General features: G+C 56.5%; 1 protein-coding gene across 1 annotated transcript; it reads left to right on the plus strand.

Moving 5' to 3' along the window:
* Nucleotides 1–5,001: 5,001 nt before the first annotated feature.
* MPP1 (membrane palmitoylated protein 1) lies at nucleotides 5,002–18,705 on the plus strand. The gene is made up of 12 exons (XM_026848752.1): nucleotides 5,002–5,085; nucleotides 6,120–6,263; nucleotides 6,612–6,690; nucleotides 7,719–7,804; nucleotides 8,987–9,055; nucleotides 13,134–13,330; nucleotides 13,601–13,707; nucleotides 14,612–14,692; nucleotides 15,271–15,351; nucleotides 15,750–15,952; nucleotides 16,539–16,613; nucleotides 18,266–18,705. The coding sequence occupies exons 1-12, from the start codon at nucleotides 5,002–5,004 to the stop codon at nucleotides 18,440–18,442; spliced, it is 1,383 nt and encodes a 460-aa protein (XP_026704553.1). The 3' UTR covers nucleotides 18,443–18,705.
* The last annotated feature ends 827 nt before the right edge of the window (nucleotides 18,706–19,532 follow it).

Raw genomic sequence — 19,532 nt, forward strand, 5'->3', positions numbered from 1 at the left:
CGGCTGGGGGCCGCGGGGAGCGCTCGGGCAGCGCGGCGGGGTTGGGCAGCGGAGGAGGACGGGGGTGCAGGGGAGGAAGGCTGCAGCATCCTGCCACGGACGAGCTTGTGCTTGTTATGCTGCAAAGTTGTAGCTGGTCTGAACTGGAACCGCCTGTCACATGAGCTGATTCAGCTACTGAGCAACCTCCCGCGGGAGCTGGAGGGGTGGCGGTGGGGCTCAGCCCCGGAGAAGGAGGATGCAACCAGCCCTTCTGACACCTACCCCGGGGCGTGGGGGCGGAGGGGCCAGCACACCCAAGGAGATGAGGCTGCACCAGCTATCCCGGGTCTGCTGGGAGGGCTCCGTCCCCAGCCGGTGTCACCTGGGGTAGCTTGGGTGCAACCGGGAGAAGGTCAGCAGTGCCCAGGGCTGAGCAGCTGGTGCTCCTCTCCCAGCAGAGATTTTCAACTCTGAGCAGAAGTCCCTCACAGAGCCATGGCGTAACGTGCCTGGGCTGAGGTTTCCTTGCGGCTGTGGGGAGCCTTTGAGAGCAGGAGGGAAATTTTCCTGAAGTGCTGCCTATCCCATTGGTCGCTACAGCATCCAAAAGAGACTTCTCAGATCTGTCCCCTGCCAGTTGTTCATGAGCTTTTTTTGGCTCAGCCCTGGCAGAGTGCTTTTAAAAAAAAAAAAAAAAAAAAAAAGGCAGCTTTTAAAGCAAAGTGCCCGGATCAGGCAGCTGCTGAGACAGGAGCTCTCCCATCCTCTGCCTGCAGGATCCAGGCAGTGGACTTGACTGGCTTCAGGGATAAATTGCCAATGGCAGCAGGGCATGGAAAAAGCAGGAGCTGGCTTACAGCTCCCTGGCATTATGGCGAAGCGGGATCTGCCTGGGGCCTTTTAGGAGAAGCTTTGTAGGGCTGGCACTCAGCTGGGGTTACGTGTCCTGAGCTTGCCAGGCACTCGTGCTCATCCCCATGTCACATGCATGCAGAGACAGGCTGTGGCCCCTCTGTGGGACAGCAGGGACATCATCCAGCAGCAACTCCTGAGAGGGGAGCTGGGCCTGGCTGGCTGGGCCTTGGCTGGAATCAAACGGGGTGGCTGGGAGATTTCTCTTCCCCATTTCCTCCGAGGGAGCTACACGCAGGGAACCACCATCCTGTGTTCCTCCCGTGGTGGCAGGGCCTGCAAACCCTTCTCCAGTGGAAGCCATGTCGTTGCTAGAAAACAAGCCAAAGTGCAGGAAACTGCTTTCCCTCTTCCCTTGAGCCCTACCCCATGCCTCTGTATCTTTTCCTTATCTCCCAACTGGCAAATACTGATTTACTAAAGAGGTGTGGGCTTTATTCCCAGCTGTGCACCTGGTTGGCAGAGTGACCTTGAGCATGTCCCTTTGTTGGCTGTGACTCAGTTCCCCCCAGCTGTAAAATGGGCAGCAAATATGACCTTTGTGAGTCCAGTGGAGAAAAGGAGGGTGCTTTTGGAGAGAGCTGAGCCTGGGGGTGCAGAGGGGACACTGTTTCCCTGTGGGCAGCAGTTCCTGGCATCCAACCAGCACCAGCTCCAGAGCAGACTGAGGCCACAGTCCCCAGGGACCAAGTCTTGAAATGTCTGGGGACAAAACTAGTGGTTGAAAACTGAGCAGAACTTCTGGACTTGACCAAAATGAAGGGGGGGGGGCTGTTTCCAACTTCTCCCTCTCAAATGCATTTTGCCACGTTCCAGTCTGTAATGGCTGCAGGGGAAAAAAACTGTTTTGCAGGGCTTATTCTGAAAGGTTTCTTCTGTCAGTGTTGTGGTTTTACTGACCCTCCTTGGGAGGTGACCAGTTTCACGAGCACATCTGGAAGGCTGCATCAGCCTTTCCTGATGGCAAGATGGTGCCTCAGCATGACGGAGTGTGCTCCCTTGAAAATCTGGCCATTTTTCATTGCTGCACTCCGTGATCTGGAGCCAGTGTGAGGGCACACAAAGCCACTGGCATCTTCTGGCCTCTGTGACCACTCGTATCCCTTCTATTTCTCTGTTTCCCTTCCCACTGCGACCTGTTGGTATTGCTAGGCCTTTTCCCAGTGTCAGCAATGTAATCATGTTTGGTTTAATTACATTTTTTTTTTTAATCTGGATCGTATAGTTGGAAGGAGTTTTGGTGGGATTGCTCCTAAGGTTGTGCTGGGCAGGCCTGAGAAGGCTGTAATCCTTAGCAGAAGGCAAGGATGAATTACTTCTAAATGTCCACATGGCTCTTGCTCCCCAGACTGCTGGAGCAGGCCAAAAGCAACTCCCAAGCTCAGGTTTTTTTTGGCAGTTTGCTATTTTTACACATTGTTGGGTTTTTTAAGCTGTACTGAGACCACAATGCACACATCTGCTGGATGGTGGGGTGGCAAGGTTGGAGCACTATAAGGCAGGAGGAGAGGTTGCTGGGCCAGGACATCTCTGCACCAAACAGTGCCCCGGCCTCCCTGCACATACCTACAGTGATTATAACGTGAGGGGTGATGATTCCTCCAGAGAGCTGGGATTTTGTTGCTCACTGTGGGCAGTGGAGCTTGTCCTGGGCGATCCCTGCTCCAGGGTTCCCTCCTACATCTGAGCTGCTGTATTCTGGGGTCCGCTTGGCAAAGCCAGCAGCATCTGGTCTTTTCCTGCGTGCTTGCCAGGCAGCCCTGCTCTTCCAAGGGCACCTGATATTGAAGTCTCTTGGTTAGAGCAGCAAGGGGAGCCCAGGAACCAAACTACCAAACATGCCCCTTGCACTACAGTGCTGCTTTCCTCATGTGCTGCTTCAGCCTCCTGCAAACACACTACCCAGTTAATGTTTGATTTGCCCGGTGGCATGCAGTCTGCCTGAGCCAGTGCGACAGCAGGAGCGCCCTGGCAGACAGTGCTGACCCTGCGGGGGACAGGATGCCCAGCCCTTGCTGAGGATAGCTCCTCACTTAACCAAAGTCCCTGTTGGGAAATGCTGCTTGAAGAGCTGGTGCCCTTCCCTCTGCCCTGGGATATGGGGCAGAAATCATGGGTCTTGAGGAAGAGGAGCAGGGAGCTGAGGTGCAGCTCTGTGACCCATGGAGCCAGTGGCTCTTCTGTGCATTGCCACCTGGAGCAGGATTTCTGTGCGAGGGTTTGTCCCCTCACCAGCCATCTGCAAGGCACCCCATAGGGCTGCTGGGTGCTGGGCAAGGCCGAACAGCCCCGCTGGGACCCTGCTCAGCACCCAGCAGCCCTTTTGCACAGCTCAGCCCCCCAGCCTCCTCACCCCGTGTCTGCCCCAAGGCTGGCCCCAGCATGAAGTTGTGCACTGGTGGCCACGGTGCTGGCTCTCGGCAGCGCTCACAGACGTTTCCTGCAAAGCAGTGCATAAGTAGCAGGGCCTGGCCCACTGCCAGCATGACTGGAAAGGCTCTTGAGATCACAGGCTATGCCGGGCCAGATTGGCCAAGAGCGTGGTGGCTGCCAGCAGAGTAGGTGATCCAGCCAGCCAGCTTGTGTGCATGGAGCATGAGAGCCACACACGTCTCCTGTCTCCAGCTTCTGGGTGCCCAACATGGGGGCTGAAATCTTCCACCCCGTGGGTCCTGGTCCTCCTCATGAACCGGGCATTTTCCTGTCCCCATCCACTGCCTGCCCAGTGTAGTCAGCAAAAGCCCACACCATCCCAGCGTGGCTCTGTTTGGGGCAGAGGGAGTTGCCAGAAGGCCCTGCTGGGTTCAGGGCTGCCATCAAGTGACTGGTGGCCGTCTCCAGGCACAGCAGCGAGACTGGTGACAAGGCTTGCTCTCTGGGAGTCACCGAGGTGACACTGGTGCTGCATCAGCATCAAGGGCTGGGTGTTTTCTCCAGCTCTCAGCAAAAAGCAAAGGTCAGGGCTGGGAGGCTCAGCTGGCAGGGATGGTGGGGACAGCGGGGACAGGAACTCCCAGCCTCTAGAGCAGATTGTGCTGTGTCCTGGGTCATCAGGCTCTGCTGAGCCTAGAGGTTTGAAGCCAGGGATTGCACAGTGTAACGCTTTCCTAAGGCATGACCAAGATAAGTGTGATCTGTGCTGATTCAAACCACCTCACGGGCACTTTGGCCTTGGGCAGGGCTGGAGAAGTTCCTCATCCTCTTCCTGCTCTCGCCCACTGGCTCAGCAGAGCTGGAACAGCTGGCAGAGAGCTGAGGACTGCCTCTGGGCACCCACACTGCTGGGTTTGTCCCTGCCGATGGCACAGGAGCACAGCGTGCCCTGCTCTGGGGCTGGCAAGTCAGGCTGGGGGCTGTGAGTCGCTCTTCCTTCCACCCCACAAGTCCTTGACACAGGTGTTGCTCTGGGCTGGAATTCAGCCTCCTCCTTCATATTTAAGCTGCTGATGGCTGCAGCCCACGCAGTCCCTTTTTTCCTCTGAGGGGGAGGTTGGTTGGCTCTTTTAGAAGTAGTTGGCTTAAAAATAAATCATGCATCTTCCCTGTCACTGCAGCATGGACGCATGGCTCCCTGCACCCTTCCGACTCTGTCCCAGCCCTGCCAGCACCCTCTTGTTGAGGCTGTGATAGTGCTGGTGCCTCGATGATGGGCTGTTCCTCTCTGCTAGTCTCTCTCATGCTGACCCAGCTAGTCCTGGCTCTGCTGCCCCTGCCTTTGGCTCCCTCCCTGCTTTTGGCCATTACACAGGGCTGGGCCACTGTCTCAGCCTGGCAGCACTCCAGCACATCCCTACCAAAGCTCATTTTTTTTGGTGTAGTGCCATGGCTGCACCCCCTTGGGAAATGCTCTTCACTGCAGTTGTACCCACATGCACTTTCCCCATAGCCTGGCCAGGTCTTGCCCCTTGGCAGCGTGGGGCTGCAGCCCCTTCTCTGCTCCAGGCCAGGTGCCTGTGGTGGGCGAGAGCGAGCTGGGTTGCTGGGGTCAGGCTGCTAGCACAGAGCTCTGGGGCCCAGCGCTCAGTCAGGTGTTGGCAAGCGGGTGTGCGGAGGGGAGAGCTGCTGGCTCTGCATGGCTGTGGTGTGGCTGATGTGGGACTAAAGCCGATGAGGACCTCGCTGGGCGTCCTTGCGGGTTTGCTGGCTGCGCCTCCCAACCTGAGTGCTGCTGGGAAAGCAGGTACAAGCTGGGTAACAAAAACTGGTAGCCTTGTGTGGAGTGGGGCAGCCAAGAGGGTTTGCTTTGCCTTGTGGTCTGGTGTGGGGATTTGAGTGTGCCACACGAAGCTGGCCTGGGTTATGCTAGGCCAAGCATCAATTTGGGAGAGGCTCGAAGGAGGTCCACTGCACTTGGGGCCAAACCAGCACTTCTGTGAGCTGTGCGGAGAGGTTGCCCAGCATGCCCGAGGGGTCTAACAGGACCGCCTCAGGCTTTCTCAGACTGGGAAGTGGCAGATCAGTTTGCAGTGTCCCTGCGCATGGCAGCGTGGGTTTGGAGGTCTCTGCCTCGGACCCCACAAGCCCTCCACCTGCCCCGGTACCAGTGCCTGCTGGAGACAAACAGAGGTTTCCCAATGGCTGAAAGGCCCTGCTTGGCTTCCCAGTTCCAGCCAGCATGAATTGACCTGTAGCTGGGAGCTGGGGAGGCAAATGGGGAATTTCTGGCTGGCTTGGAAGCATGTTGCCTTCAGTGCCTGGATGTGGATGTAGCTCTGCACTGTGTTGGTTGCTCATTGACATAGATGAGGAAAGGTTGACTTTGCAAACTGAGCCCGGGCACAGCCTGGCGCCACTTCTCAGAGATGAGTCTTAAACTGCACCGTTCACTCAGCAAAGCTGTTCTGGTCTTCATGTTATGGAACAAGCCAGCTGTGGGCCAAATGCTACTGTGACACACAAGTAGTGTTTGGGACTGTTGCTGCAGAAGATGATCAGCTGTGGACTCTTTTGGCTTCTGCTACTTGCAGGTTTTCTAAAGTTTTCTTATCTCCTGCATTTTCCAGGCTGGAAAACTGCAGATCAAGCCTGCATCCACACCTTCAAGGGTGAAGTTCTTTTGCTCTTATCTTTTCTTGCTCTTACTGTCTTTTCCTCCCCTTGTGCCCCACCTGCCCCCCAGCCACCCTAACATGGTGGAGTAGCTCCAGCCCACAGCGGGGAGACAGCACTCCCAGGCCCTGTTCAGATGGAGCCCCTAAATCCCAGTCTTTGTTTTGCCCTGACAGGCCATCACTCAATCCCCAAATGCCATGACTGAGGACATTTATACCAACGGCTCAGCAACTCTGGGCAGCCCCTCGCACAGCAACAGCCGAGAGGTGCGGAAGATACGTCTCATCCAGTTCGAGAAGGTCACAGAGGAGCCCATGGTGAGAGCTGCCAAGATCCCAAAGCCTGGTGGCACCCGGGGGGGCAGAGGGGCAGGTAGAGCTGTGCCAACCGGCTGGCTTCGGGGGAAGCAGGATATTGATTGCTGGAGGTGTTGGCCACGGGAAGAAGGTGCTGGATTGTGCCTCCTGCTTGGGAACCCATAGCGAGCCCCATCAAAGGGTGGTGATACTTATGCCAGGAGGAGCTGCAGCAGGCAGGGCTGGCCAAGCCAGGGGCTTCCCCCCAGCCACTGTGCAGCCCACTGTGAACATGGGACTGGAGAGGACTGCTGGGAACACAGAAGACCTCCCCTCCAGTGAGCAGTCATGGATTTTCCTGTCTTCCAGGGAATTACGCTGAAGCTCAATGACAAGCAAAGCTGCATGGTGGCCAGGATCTTCCACGGGGGGATGATTCACAGACAAGGTAATGAGGCCCTCATAGAAGCAGTGTGTGGGGTGCACATCTGCAGCTGGTTTCTTCTGTGCAGAGATAAGGCAGCCCCCCAGCACTGCTGGCTTTCCCCTGTGACGTGGACATCTGTGTCTGTTCCTCCTCTAGGAATGTGTCAGGAACTCAGGACTTGCTGGTCTCTCTGCACAGTCATTGTCTTAATACACTGGCAGCTTTAGGAGAAAGAAAGGGCTGGGGGAAGGGCTCTCTTAAAATGGAACCAGAGACAGTCTGTCTCTGTCTTGTGATGTGGTCACTGTAATGAGAGATGGATCACACCCCAGAGATTACAGGAGAAGCTCTTCCCATTCCTAAAGTGCGCAGGTGGGACAGGCTTGCTGTAGATTGGCTCTGCAGATCAAAGGAAGATGCCAAAATAAATAAATAGGTGCTGGTTTATGGTTTTGGGTCTTGCCAAGGGGGCACGGAAATGAGATGTTCTGTGCTTAGAAGAAGAGGCCCTTTTTCCAGCCCTAGAGCCAAGTGGGAAGTCTGAGCTTACCCCTGCCAAAATAACACAGGAGCCATTCCAATATAACACTACTGGAGCCTAATTTATAGCAGTATATCTGAGGCTATAATCTGGCTGGGTTTATAAACTGAAAACACACAAAGTCAAGAATGTAGTGTTGAGGGCCCTATAAGGAGGCTGTCATTTGGCTTCAGGTGAGGTACTTGAGGTTGGGTTTGAATAACTCTTAAACAGGTGTTTTGACCAGTCTGAAGCACTGAAGGACACACAGTGGAAAGTGACCTGATGACCTCCAGACTGGATGAAGTGTGTGTATTGGGTGGAGGGGGAAGAAATCATTCTCCTTGTGCTTTAGTCCCATGTGCTTTGGTGACATGTGTGGCTCCACAAGCATTGCCCAGGCAAATGCCACAGTGTCTGGCCACAGCTTGCCCGTGGGGGTCAGGAGGCTGGTGGAGCTGTGTAGTTTGGGTTTGGTGAGTGGCTTTTGTCCAGTCCTGCATTTTCATGTTTCTCCCGTTGCTGGCAGGCTCTCTTCACGTGGGTGATGAAATCATAGAAATCAATGGGCAGAGTGTGAGCAACCACTCGGTTGACCAGCTGCAGAAGATGCTGGTAGGTATCTGTGTTTGGCAGGGCTGTTCCCCTGGAAGGACCCCTTTGGCGTGCAGATCTGCATGCTGGCTGAGCATTCACCCCCTCCTAGATGGCAGTGCCAACACAGAGCTCTGTGCAGCGGTGTGATGTGGTAGGAGCCAGGGCCACTGTGTTGGGGGGCTGTAACACGGCCAAGCACCAGGTCTCTGTATGCAGCCTCGGTGCTCTGTGCTTTCTGCTTGCTTCAGGCCTCACGAGAGCAGCAGCGAAGGCTATTGACTGGGTCCCTGACTTGTACTGATGTGTGTGGGGCTTGGAAGCCACCTCTGCTTGCCAAGACTGGTATGCAACTCCAGCCCAGCAGCTGGCTGCTCTTGCAGACCAGAGCTGCTTCTGCAGGTCACCTTGGTGCCATTTTCTTGCTTCTGATGTCATGGTGATTCTGCCAGGCCCTTGCTAGACAGCTTTGGACAGGGTCTCAGACCTGCCTCATGTTCACACACTGCGGCCATCCTGATCTCTGCCCAGCATGTGGGACTGGCTGGAGGGAGGTGGTGTTGGTGCTGAGGACACCCACCAGGAGCCCTGGCCCTGCTGCAGTGCCACAGTCCTCTCCTGCCTGGTGGTGGGACATCCCTTCTCCAGACAGCAGGAGCAAGGAGGAGCTTGTCTTTGCCTCCCAAGAAGCACAGTTGGCCCAGGAGGCTCATCCAAGCCTCCAGATGTGGTTGTCCCCACAGGACAATGTAGGTCTTGTGAAGCATGTGGGGCAACAGTGCGTCTGGTCTTTGGCAGGCAAGGGAGTGCTGTGCCTCTAATGTCACCAGGAGGGCAGGAGTGAGAGGCCAGCTGATGGAGGGGACCTGGCAGAACCAGCCCCTCCTCCTAGGCTCCTCACTGGGGCAGCCAGGCCAGAGAGGGTACAGATCTCCATGTTTATTCTGTGTGCTCACAGCCAGCCCCTTACAGGGGTGCTGGTGTCCCCCCATGGGGATAGGACAAGCGTGGCAAATGTATGCTGCCATGGCTCTTTGCCCAGCTGTGGCAGAGCTGTTTCTGGCCAGGCTGTGGTGTCCCCCAGCATGACTGGCCTTTGCAGGTCCTGGCACTCAGCAGTTATCTGCAGAGGTTGCTGCTGTTGGGCTGCCTCCAGGCACCACCTCCTCCAACTCTTCTTTCTCCCCTTCCTTTGTTCACTAGAAAGAAACCAAGGGGATGGTCTCAATAAAAGTCATTCCCAACCAACAAAGCCGCCTCCCTGCTCTCCAGGTAAGTGCAGCTTCCAGACCCACGGGCTGTGCTGGGCCATGGCTGTGGGGCCAGAGTGAGCCACAGGGAACCAGCACTGGGGAGAGAACTGTGCTGAGCCAGGGCAAGGACAAGGGGATGGCTGCCTGGTCACCTTGCCTGAGCTTCTGGAGGGTGAAGGGACCTGTCTTGTGCTTACATTGCTGCAAACAAGCAGGTTTTGGCCCTGTGTGGATGTATTTAGTCAATGTGTGTGTAGGAACGTGAGCCTGGGGTGCCTGAGCCACAGTGGTACATGTATGCAGTGTCTGGGGATGGGAAAGCAGCGGTATGTGCACACCAGGAATTCCAGGAGAGCTTCCTGGCACCTTCAGAGCCGTTAGAGCCACATCCCCACTGCGGGGCCACAGCAGCACCTCCAGGTGCAGGACGGGACTGTCACTGATGCATGGTGCCTCAGCCACGAGGAGGGTGACATAGGTCTGGGTGCAACCAGCACGCTTGTGAGCAGCGTGTGGGAGGAAGGAAGTAGTGGGAGAAAGGAAGGCAGCTCCGTGTGCCTGCTGTCGCTGCCAGGGTGACATGCTGTGGCAGGGGGTGGCACCTGCCTGGCTTTGCCTTTGAGGTTCTGCTGTGGCCAAAATGCTCAGGGTAGCGGGGGGGGGCTGGCTGGCTCTTCTGCCAAGCCTCCAGTGTGCAGTGGCTGGGATGCTGTCCTGTGTCTGGGTGCAGGAGCCAACCCCAGCACAGCCCCCTGTCAGGGACAGGCAGGAGTGACAGAGGGTGGGAGCTGGGTGGGGATGGGACGTGATAACCCCTGTCACCCTGATTCCTTACCCATAGAAGCTGAAGTCTCTTGACATGGTGGCAAGTGAAAACTGTCTCCATTTCTTGCTCAGCCCATGCTGTCCCCATTCCAGCTCAACCAGCCTTGCACGTGTTTGTTTCTTAAATGCTGGCCCATGTCTGCCCTTCCCTGCTGCCCATCTGCCCTCCCTGGCCTGACCCAGCCAGCTCAGTGCCAGGGGGAAAGTTACCTCTGAGGAAAAGAACACAGTTGCTGGCTCACCTGAGACCGGCCGTGGGCTCAGGGAGGGACACAGGGGCAAACTCCTTCCCTGTCCCCCCTGTTGCTGTGTCCAGGGCCAAGGTGCTGTCTGCTCCCCAGCTCACAGGCTGCTCGCATCTCTGCTTGTTGCAGTCCACCGCCAAAAATGGGCTTTTGATTTTGTTTCAGCTCCCTGGATCCCCATGATCACCTTCATTTCAGGTCCTGGCAGGCAGGACAGTGCAGATCCTGGCATCATGATGCCTCCCTGCCCTGGCTTGCCCCGCAGCCTGGCAGCCAGCCACTCTTGAGGCCAGCTGAGTGCTTGGGGCAGGTCGGTTTGGGAGGATTTTAACAAGAAGCACTGGGCACTCAGGGCTCTTGAGGTCAACACCAAGCTGTTCCCAGGCACAAACCGCAGCCTTTTGACTTTAAAAACCAGGGCTTCTCCTGCTGGAGCCTGCCCAGTACCCGAGCTTCTCTACCTGGAGATGGGGCTGGCAGCAGGCAAGCAAATAGCTTGCTTTTGGAGCTGGCCCTGTGCAGTCCATGGGTGATGGCTGGAGCCCTCTGATGCTAACTCCTAATTGGTGTGAGGGAGGGTCTTTCCAAAAGTGGCCTGGTTATGTCTGGTTTGGGGTACCAGGGCTGCAGAAGCAGAGGGCTCCAGGCAGATGCTTGGGCAGTGCTTGCTGTGTGTCATTTGTGTGATTGTGTTGATGACCAGCTTCCTGGTGCCGGAGAGTGCTTTCAAAACAAGCATTAGTCCTCATGCGGAAAGGAGATTCCACTCTTGTCTTCCAATGTGAGCGATTTCATGTCACAGCCTGATGCATATGCTTCCTTTTCTGGCAGTGAAAGGGAACCACGTTCATGTCCTGATGGCCCTGTGCTGGAGGACACCGCAGGAAATTGTTTTAATATGGAACAAGGACAGCATGGTCTACCCTACCCAGGGAGGAAGACTTCCTAAGCCCTGCCTATCATATCTGAGGACAAGACTTAGGCATCACCCCACGGGTATCCCTTTGCCCGCTTGCCACGTGCGGTGTTTCCAGGATAAATATCAGGGCTGTGCTCAGGGGAAGCCTGCATTAGCACAAGCATGAAGCTGGGCCTGATACTGCTGCTTCCCCTACGGAAGGTTCTGCCTGTAGTATGACTGCTGGGCATGAGGGCCCAGCACCCTCCTGAGTGCTCACAGAAGTCTCAAACTTTAACGGGGAGCACCCCAATGGGGAGACCATTACTTGTGGGACACCCTGAAGGACTTTGCACCATGACTGGAAGCTCCCAGCAGCCTCAGGCCCACAGGACAAAAAACCCGAGGAGGGGAACAAGGGCATTGTGAGGTCTGTGCTTAGCCACAGACTTACTTTGTTCCTTAAACCCAGCCTTTCACTCCCCATCCTCCATACCCTGCCTTGGCTTTGCCCCCACCCTAGTCCTGAGCTGGTCCTGATCTTGCCAGGTACGCTGACCAGAGACAGTCTGCAGCAGCAGCAGTGTTTCAGACAAGGAGCTGTGCATCCAGGCACCGAGAGCAGGTGGCAGTACAGAAAGTGCTGGGTGCAGATGCTTGGTCTGACATCCTCCTAACGATAGGGGACTCTCATCCATTCTTTTGCTCTCTGACGGTCTGTTCTTCCTGAACAGCCTTCCTGGAAAACAAGATCCGAATGCGAAAGCCACATGCCACTTCTCTCCTGCCTTTGCAAAGATGCTCAGGCAGTGAGAGCCCGGGGGCGCCCGGCTGCCTGTCTAGCTTCAGGAGGGCTTGAGGCTGGTGGGGGCAGCAGGGTGGGCTGCTCCAATGGGAACAGGCGCGTATACTCCCTCCCAAAGATCTGAGTGAGCAGAAGGGAAAGCCCACTTTTTCATGCTTTTCTGGTCCCCAGGGCTTCCTCAGCCCCAGGAGGGTGGCACAGTGCCCTGGGAAGCAGCAGCAGCTCACTTCCAGTTGCAGCTGTGATGAATCTAACATTGCAAGAGTAGCTGATGCTGAAGAGGCCAGGACGGACCCAGGCAGGGATCAGCATGCAGCAGGGGATTGAGACATGGCCTTCCCTGAGGTCCCCAGGACACGGGACTGCAGGGTGCACTGCTGCAATGGCTCCTTGCTGCTGGTGGGACTCCTCTGGCTGGCTGAGCCCAGCAGCACTGTGCAGCGCCTGGGGCCTGCAGGAGGCCTGCATGTCGGGGCTGGAGCACCAGCTGCGGGGCATGCAGACCTGCCTAGAGGCAGCAGCTGTTTCACTGGCTCCCAGTAAAGCCAAGATGTCCTCCCTCCTTCCCACTGGTCTCACTGTAGCTCCATGCTCAAGAGCTCCCTCCAAGGCTTTGTGCATCTCCCTTTGTGCCACCCCCCCACCCCTCTCCCAGCCTCAGGGGGCCTGGAAAGCAGCAGGGGCTGGGATTCCTCTTGGAGCAGGGACCTTGTGCGGGCCCCTCGCTACAAAAAGGCCATTGAATGACTTGAGCGTGTCCAGAGAAGGGCAATGGAGCTGGTGCAGGTTCTGGAGCACAGGTCTGCTGGGGAGCGGCTGAGGGAACTGGGAGGGGGGGGGGGTTAGTCTGGAGAAGAGGAGGCTGAGGGGAGACCTCATCACCCTCTACAGCTCCCTGATAGGAGGGTGCAGAGAGGGGGGATGAGTCTCTGGAGCCAAGGACCCAGCACCAGGACAAGAGGGAATGGCCTCAAGCTGCACCAGGGCAGGGTAAGGCTGGCTCTGAGGAAGGATTTCTTTGCAGAAGGGGCTGTTGGGCGTTGGAATGGGCTGCCCAGGGCAGGGGGGGGGAGTCCCCATCCCTGGAGGGGTTGAAGAGTCGGGTTGACCCAGTGCTGAGGGATCTGGTGGAGTTGGGAACAGTCAATGCTAGGTTAGTGGTTGGACTGGATGATCTTCAAGGGCTTTTCCAACCCAGATGATTCTGTGGAGCCAGCTCTGCAGTCACTGCCTGGGGATGTGGTGTGGGGCCAGGAGCTGGACACAACCAAGATCAGCCACCCTGCATGGCCATGCCGACTCTGGCCTGCTCTCTCTTTTGCAGATGTTCATGAGGGCGCAGTTTGACTATGACCCCAAAAAAGACAACCTGATCCCCTGCAAGGAAGCAGGGCTGAAGTTTCAGACTGGTGACGTGATTCAAATCATAAACAAGGACGACAGCAACTGGTGGCAAGGCCGGGTGGAGGGCTCTTGCACTGAGTCAGCAGGACTTATCCCTTCTCCGGAGCTGCAGGAGTGGTAGGTCCCTGGATTTGGCCAGAAGGGCTGGATCTGGGAGTGGAGAACAGTGACCATGTGCTACCCGGAGTGTGACTGTATTGGGTAGCACCAGCATCACTGCTGGGAAAAGGAGGCAAATGTCCCCTTCATCTGCCACAGGGTGAGCCTTTACCTGTCCCAGCAGCCACCCTGTTCCTCTTGCCCTTGCATGTCTAAGGGACAATCCTGCGGCTCCCCCAGGGCTTGGGGTGACAGCTGGACCATGGTGGTGCCCTCCTCTTTTGGCAGGCGTGTGGCGAGCGTTACCCAGTCCAGCCAGAGCGAATCCCCAAGCTGCAGCCCCTTTGGGAAGAAGAAGAAGTGCAAAGATAAATACCTGGCCAAGCACAGCTCAAGTAAGTGTGAGCAGGGCAACGGGCTCCATCCCCAGCCCTGGCCATCACCCTGCCTCTGGGCAGGGGTCTGTGCTCCATGGCAGTCAGACCAAATGGCCTAGCTGTGCTGGTAGTGAGACCTTGGGAGGATACCCCACAGCTGTCAGCTTTTCTGAGTCCCTTCTCCAAAGTCCTCATACCCCTCGTGGCCACAGCTGTGTCCCTGTGCAGCTCTGTAGTGCACAAGGCTCCTGCGGGAGCTGGCGCTGAGCTCCCTGCACTCCTGTGGTGACAGTCGCCGGCGCTTCTGGCCCTGAGCTCTTTGGGAGGTTGAACTCCTGGGCCTCAAACCTCGCAGGCTGATGAACTGCAGGTCCCGGGGGTGGTCTTGCTGCTGTTCATCTGTTAGGGAGCAGACTGAACTGCTCCCCACAGCTACCGAGCTGTGAGCCTGCCCCTCAGCCACGCATGCAAACACCCCATGTCCTGGGCCAGCAAAGGCAGGTGCCTGAGGACACGCTGGCTCCAAGCCCAGCCTGCAGCTCCAACCAGCGACAAACAAGGCTGTAAATCAGTAAGATAAATAAAGCTCCCCCAGCAACAAGATCTCTGCAGCGTCCTGCCACCTCCCCCCGCCCCCAGCTCCCAGGTCCTACTGTCCTGAGCAGAATTACTGAGCAAGAGCATCCCTGGCTTCTCCTTCGGTTGCTGGTCCAGCTCCCCAGCACCCGCTCCACACCTCACGTGCTGCTGAGACTGCTGCCCTTTTCCCCAAGCAGCTAAACGGGGACAAGCTCCCAGCCCAGTCCTGATCACTCCCTCCATTTTGCTGAAGGACCTGGCTTCGGTCTGATACACACGTGGTCCTGCTGCTGTGGCCAAGCCAGCTCTGACCACTTGCTCTCTTGTTTCTCCTCAACCCCAGTTTTTGACCAGCTGGATGTGGTTTCATATGAGGAGGTGGTGAGGCTGCCTGCCTTCAAGAGGAAGACTCTGGTGCTCATCGGTAGGTCCTGCCTCAGGCATCCTCCACGGGCCCAGGGGCTGTGTGTGGTGAAGGGAAGTGCTGCCCTTCAAAACCTGGGGAGCATTTCTTCTGCCTGCAGCAGTCACCAAGCAGGCTGCCTTCCTCTGAGCGGCATCATGCATCGTCTGGCATGCACCTACACTGTGATGCTGAGGTACCATTAATTCAGGAGTTTTCAGCTCCTAAGTACTCTATGGATAATTTTCATTAAAACCAGCTGTGGTCTGTGCGGCTGCACCAAAGCAAGCACTCCCAGTGTGGGTGCTAAGCACTTGTTAGTGGACCCTGTGGGGCATGGGCAGCCCACACAGCCCAGCCATGCTGGCCTCTTGGCACACGTGGGTCCTGTCTCCAGCTGGGGCTGGAGCTGAGCATGCCCAGGGCAGGGAGAGCCTCTTCCAGGACTGGACACCATGTACCACTTCAAAAAGCAGATCCTGGGCAAGGCCCCAGGAGCTCTGCACCTTTTCTCAGATGCAGAGCTGCGGAGGGGCCCCAGCATCTCCCACCAGGCTTCTCTGAGCCCAGCTGCAGCACCCATCCCTCCTTCTCTGCAGGGGCCAGTGGCGTGGGCCGTAGCCACATCAAGAATGCTCTGCTCAGCAACAACCCGGAGAAGTTCATGTACCCACCCCCATGTAAGTACCCAGCCAGGGTGGCGGGCACAGCACAGGACACATTTTCCCCCTTGAGCAGGACCTTCTGGCAGCACATTGCAGGTGGAGAGAAGTTCCTCCAGCACCACCAAGCCCCTGCAGGCAGAGGCCACCATACAGGGAGGGCACTGCAGGGCCTCCTGCCTGCTCTTTGCATCCCAGCAGCTCTCTTCGGGCTGGCTGAGTCCCCTACTTGTCCCAAGCAGGAAGAAGTTGAAAGGGGATTAGTACAGCCTAGTCTTGAGGTAGGTCTTCCCTGCCCTAGCCCCATGCTCAAAAAGGGAAGTCAAGACATCCAGGTCACCCAGAGAAGAGGCTGCCTGTTCCACTCTGTTCCCGAGCCCTGGGGGCCAGCACTCACCGTCTCCCTTCCTTCCCAGACACCACACGCCCCCAGAAGAAGAATGAGGTGGATGGGAAGGACTACTACTTTGTCTCCACCGAAGAGATGACCCGGGACATCTCAGCCAATGAGTTCCTGGAGTTTGGAAGCTACCAGGGAAACATGTTTGGCACCAAGTTTGAAACAGTGCACAAGATCCACCAGCAGGACAAAGTTGCTATTTTGGACATTGAGCCCCAGGTAGGGAGCAGGGGAAGGGGTGGGCAGGACAGGGGCTGCCACATACTGAACTACCTATGTGTTGGCTGTGACTGTCCCTGCCTTCTTCGGTGCACTGCCCATCCGCCCTTCCCAAAGGAAGGGAGTGCTGGGGTGACATTTCCCTTCCCAAGACATGGGTGCAGTGAGGGTATTCCCTGCCACAGCACACACCTGGCTGTGACAGCAAGGCCAGGGCCAGGCAGCTGTGGGGGTGTAGAGCCAGCACGGGCCCTGCACAGGGACCCCTTCACCTCTGACACCAAGCACGTGGGTGCTGCTTCACAAAGTGGCAGTTGTGCCCAGTAGCCAGCCCAGAGCAGGGCTGGGGATGTCCTTAGGTCCCCCCCAGTGAGGTACAGGGGCAGGTCCATGTTGGGACCCCTGCTCCAGCCACACCCAGCTACCCCCAGGCTCAGGAGTACCCAGAGAGCCCACAGCCCCAGACCAGGGGTGGCCCCTTGAGCCCACCACTGCATCACAGGCACTTATCACACTGGCTGGGGGGCAGCGTGGGGTCATGGCGGGGGGGAATAGCCACACTAATAACAACACCCTCTCTCCACAGACCCTGAAGATTGTCCGCACAGCTGAGCTCTCCCCATTCATAGTCTTCATAGCCCCAACAGACAAGGCAGAGCAGGTGGGTGGCCAGGTCCTGCTCTGGCTGTGCTCGCTGGCCTGCAGCAAGGGGTTGAGAAGCCTGCTGCAGCAGCCCAGGGCTCACTCGCTGCTCCATGTGAGCTTCTTCCTGTCTGCAATGATTTTTATAGTCCAGGTGACCAGAGCAACTTCCTCGGTGCAAATATGAGAAACAGGAATTGGTGATTCCTGTAGCTGCATATTCTCTCCCAGACTCACCCCCCAGCAGCATCACTGGCTGCTAACATGTAGTGGGGCACACAGCCCAGCACAGCTGCAGAGCAGGAACATTTATACTGCCATCAGCTATGCAAACAGCTGACGAAAACAGCAGCTCCTTTCATTCTTTGCCTCATTGAGATGCTCATCCCTTCAAAATTAGGATGAAAGCAGCACTTTCATCACACCACCACAAGGGCTGATGTCCACAGGGAGAGGTGGAGTTATGGGAGAACAGGGAAACCCACAGAGCTGTGCTCCTCCTGGGCTCATGGCCAGCCAAGGCCCCTCTCCCAACCTATTAATTTGGGGTTGATAAAGCTTAAAATAAAGATAGTTTGCAGGGAGGACATTCATGCAGCCTTCAGAGCAAGCATCATACAGACATTTAGAGACACATTAACCTGCAAAGGATTGTAAAACCAGATGCAGAAGGCTGGGGGCATCAGGGAGGGGGGGAAGTGGGGCAAGCGTCAGGGCAGAAGGGGCAGTTAGGAAGCCTGCTGCCCCCACTGCTGCTCCCGGAGGAATGAGCTCCTGCCGCAGTGGTGCAGGCACTATATATAGCTACCTGCTGCAGCTCAGATAACCGCTTACTGGAAGGGCTGCAGCAGAGCCAAAATGCAACCCAGCAGGGCTCACACAGCCCAGGCAAACCGCTTATTGCTCTCCTCTCCCTGTCCCCAAGAGCTGCAGAGCAATGCACAGCAGAGCTGCAGTGAGCACAGCACCCCAGACTCACCCCCCACCACTCCCCCCAGGCACAGCAGCAGGGAGCCCCACTCAGGGAGATGGTGGGGATCTGTCTGGACCGTGGAAATTGGTTTGGACTGCGGAAATTGGTTTGGACTGCGCTGGGGAGGGCGCAGGTGGCCACAGGAACACTCCTGGGATGCCCTGCTAACTGGGGAGCTGCACAGAGTAACCACAGCAGCTTTACTTTTACTGAGAATTTTAACTATCCCAGACAAAACCAGGAGAGAGAGGCTGGTCCAGCTGTGTCAGCCGGGCTGTTCTGCTCAAAAGCCAGCGGAGGAAGGACCATCCTGCAGGGATCCTACCTTGAAACCAGCTTTAGGCCTTGAGCTGGCTACACTGCCTAGTGTAGTAATGAGCAGGCTGCAGCTAGGGAACCTTCTCCTTCCAGAAAGCTGCCACAAAGCATTTTAAAGATAAATACAAGACCAAGCAGGTCTGGCCTCACTCTAGCAGGTAACGTGGTGCTCTCAGCATTGCATAAAAGTCCAGCAAAATTCCCAGGCACTCCCAGAGATCACACAACAGCTCCTAGCTTGCCAGACAAGCTGCAGGGATGCGCTGTGCTCTGGCACTTAGCAACCACTTCAGTTGTTTTGGTGGTGGGTGTTTGCCTGTTGGGGGGGGCTGTGAAATTCCCCTCCTCCCCCGTCTCCTGAGCACTCTCATTTCTTGCAGTCAGAGGCTTTGCAGCAGCTCCAGAAGGATTCAGAGAGCATCCGGAGCAGATACGCACACTACTTCGACCTCTCACTGGTCAACAATGGAGTGGAAGAAAGTCTCCAGGTGCTGCAGGAAGCCTTTGAGCAGGCCTGCAGCTCCCCACAGTGGGTGCCCGTCTCCTGGGTCTACTGAGAGGGCATTCAATCCCAGCCGCTTCCATCAACCATCCTGCAGCCACCGGGAGAAACCTCCTCAGCTTCCCCTGATCCACATGCAATGCAGCACCCCCTTCCCCTGTACTCCACGGACATGGTCTCCAATTGGTCAACACACACACATAGGGTCTCCAGCTCTCCTCTCCCTGGGGAACGCAGGACAGGGGCTGCCCAGGGGACAGCTGCCTGCCACACCATTGCAGTGCAGTGCTAAGTTGGTGGCTCCAGCAGAGCACACAGCTCCCCCCACACTGGGCAAGGGAAGGTGCAGTCCTGCTCTAGCACCTGGCCCATCTCTGCATCAGTCCCAAGAGCAGGGGCTTCTAGGCAGATGTCCCCTGCCATCACAGGGGTGCGTACTGCACCACCACCACCCCGAAAGCCTGGCTGGTGCCTGAGGCTCCAAGGAAGCCCACAGCTTAGGATGCTTCACACAGATCACACCAGGGCTTCTACATCCAAGGGTTTCCCCTCACAAATGGGAAAAGAGCAGAAAAACGTGTGGATTTGACAAAGGTGGCATAGAGCATTCTATCCCCAGGCAGGTCTCAGCCTGCATTCTGCAGTTGTCAGATTCATCCTGTGCAACTGTAGTTGTAAAAACATACTGTACTTTAATTCTCACCATGCAGCTTGGATTGTTACCACCTGGCCAGAGAAACTGGGCAGCAGCTGAGGAAGTCCCACAGACCAAACCCCAGAGGAACAGATCAATGGCTAAATTAGATCCAGCCACAAGCATCTGTTGCATGCAGTAGAAAGTGTCTCTGCAAAGACCATCCAGGCATGTTCTCCAGAGTCTAGGGTGTCTCGCACACTGTATGCAAACGTAAGAGCCACTCACACAAAGGGGTTTCTTTTCCTGCAGGAGTGTACTGATGCACAAGTCCCGCCATGACCATGTCCAGGAAGCATCACCGTGGCTCCTGGGCAAGCCACAGCCATCATTTAGGTGTTCAGCAGTCAGCTAGGGGAAGGGGGAAGTCTTGTGCAATTTTTTTTTAAGGATGCCAAAAATAAAATCTGTTCATGTGCAATAGGGACTTCTGTTCTGATCCACTGCAGGG

Source organism: Athene cunicularia (assembly GCF_003259725.1).
Source record: "Athene cunicularia isolate RWA chromosome 4 unlocalized genomic scaffold, athCun1 chr4_part3, whole genome shotgun sequence".
NCBI lineage: Eukaryota > Metazoa > Chordata > Aves > Strigiformes > Strigidae > Athene > Athene cunicularia.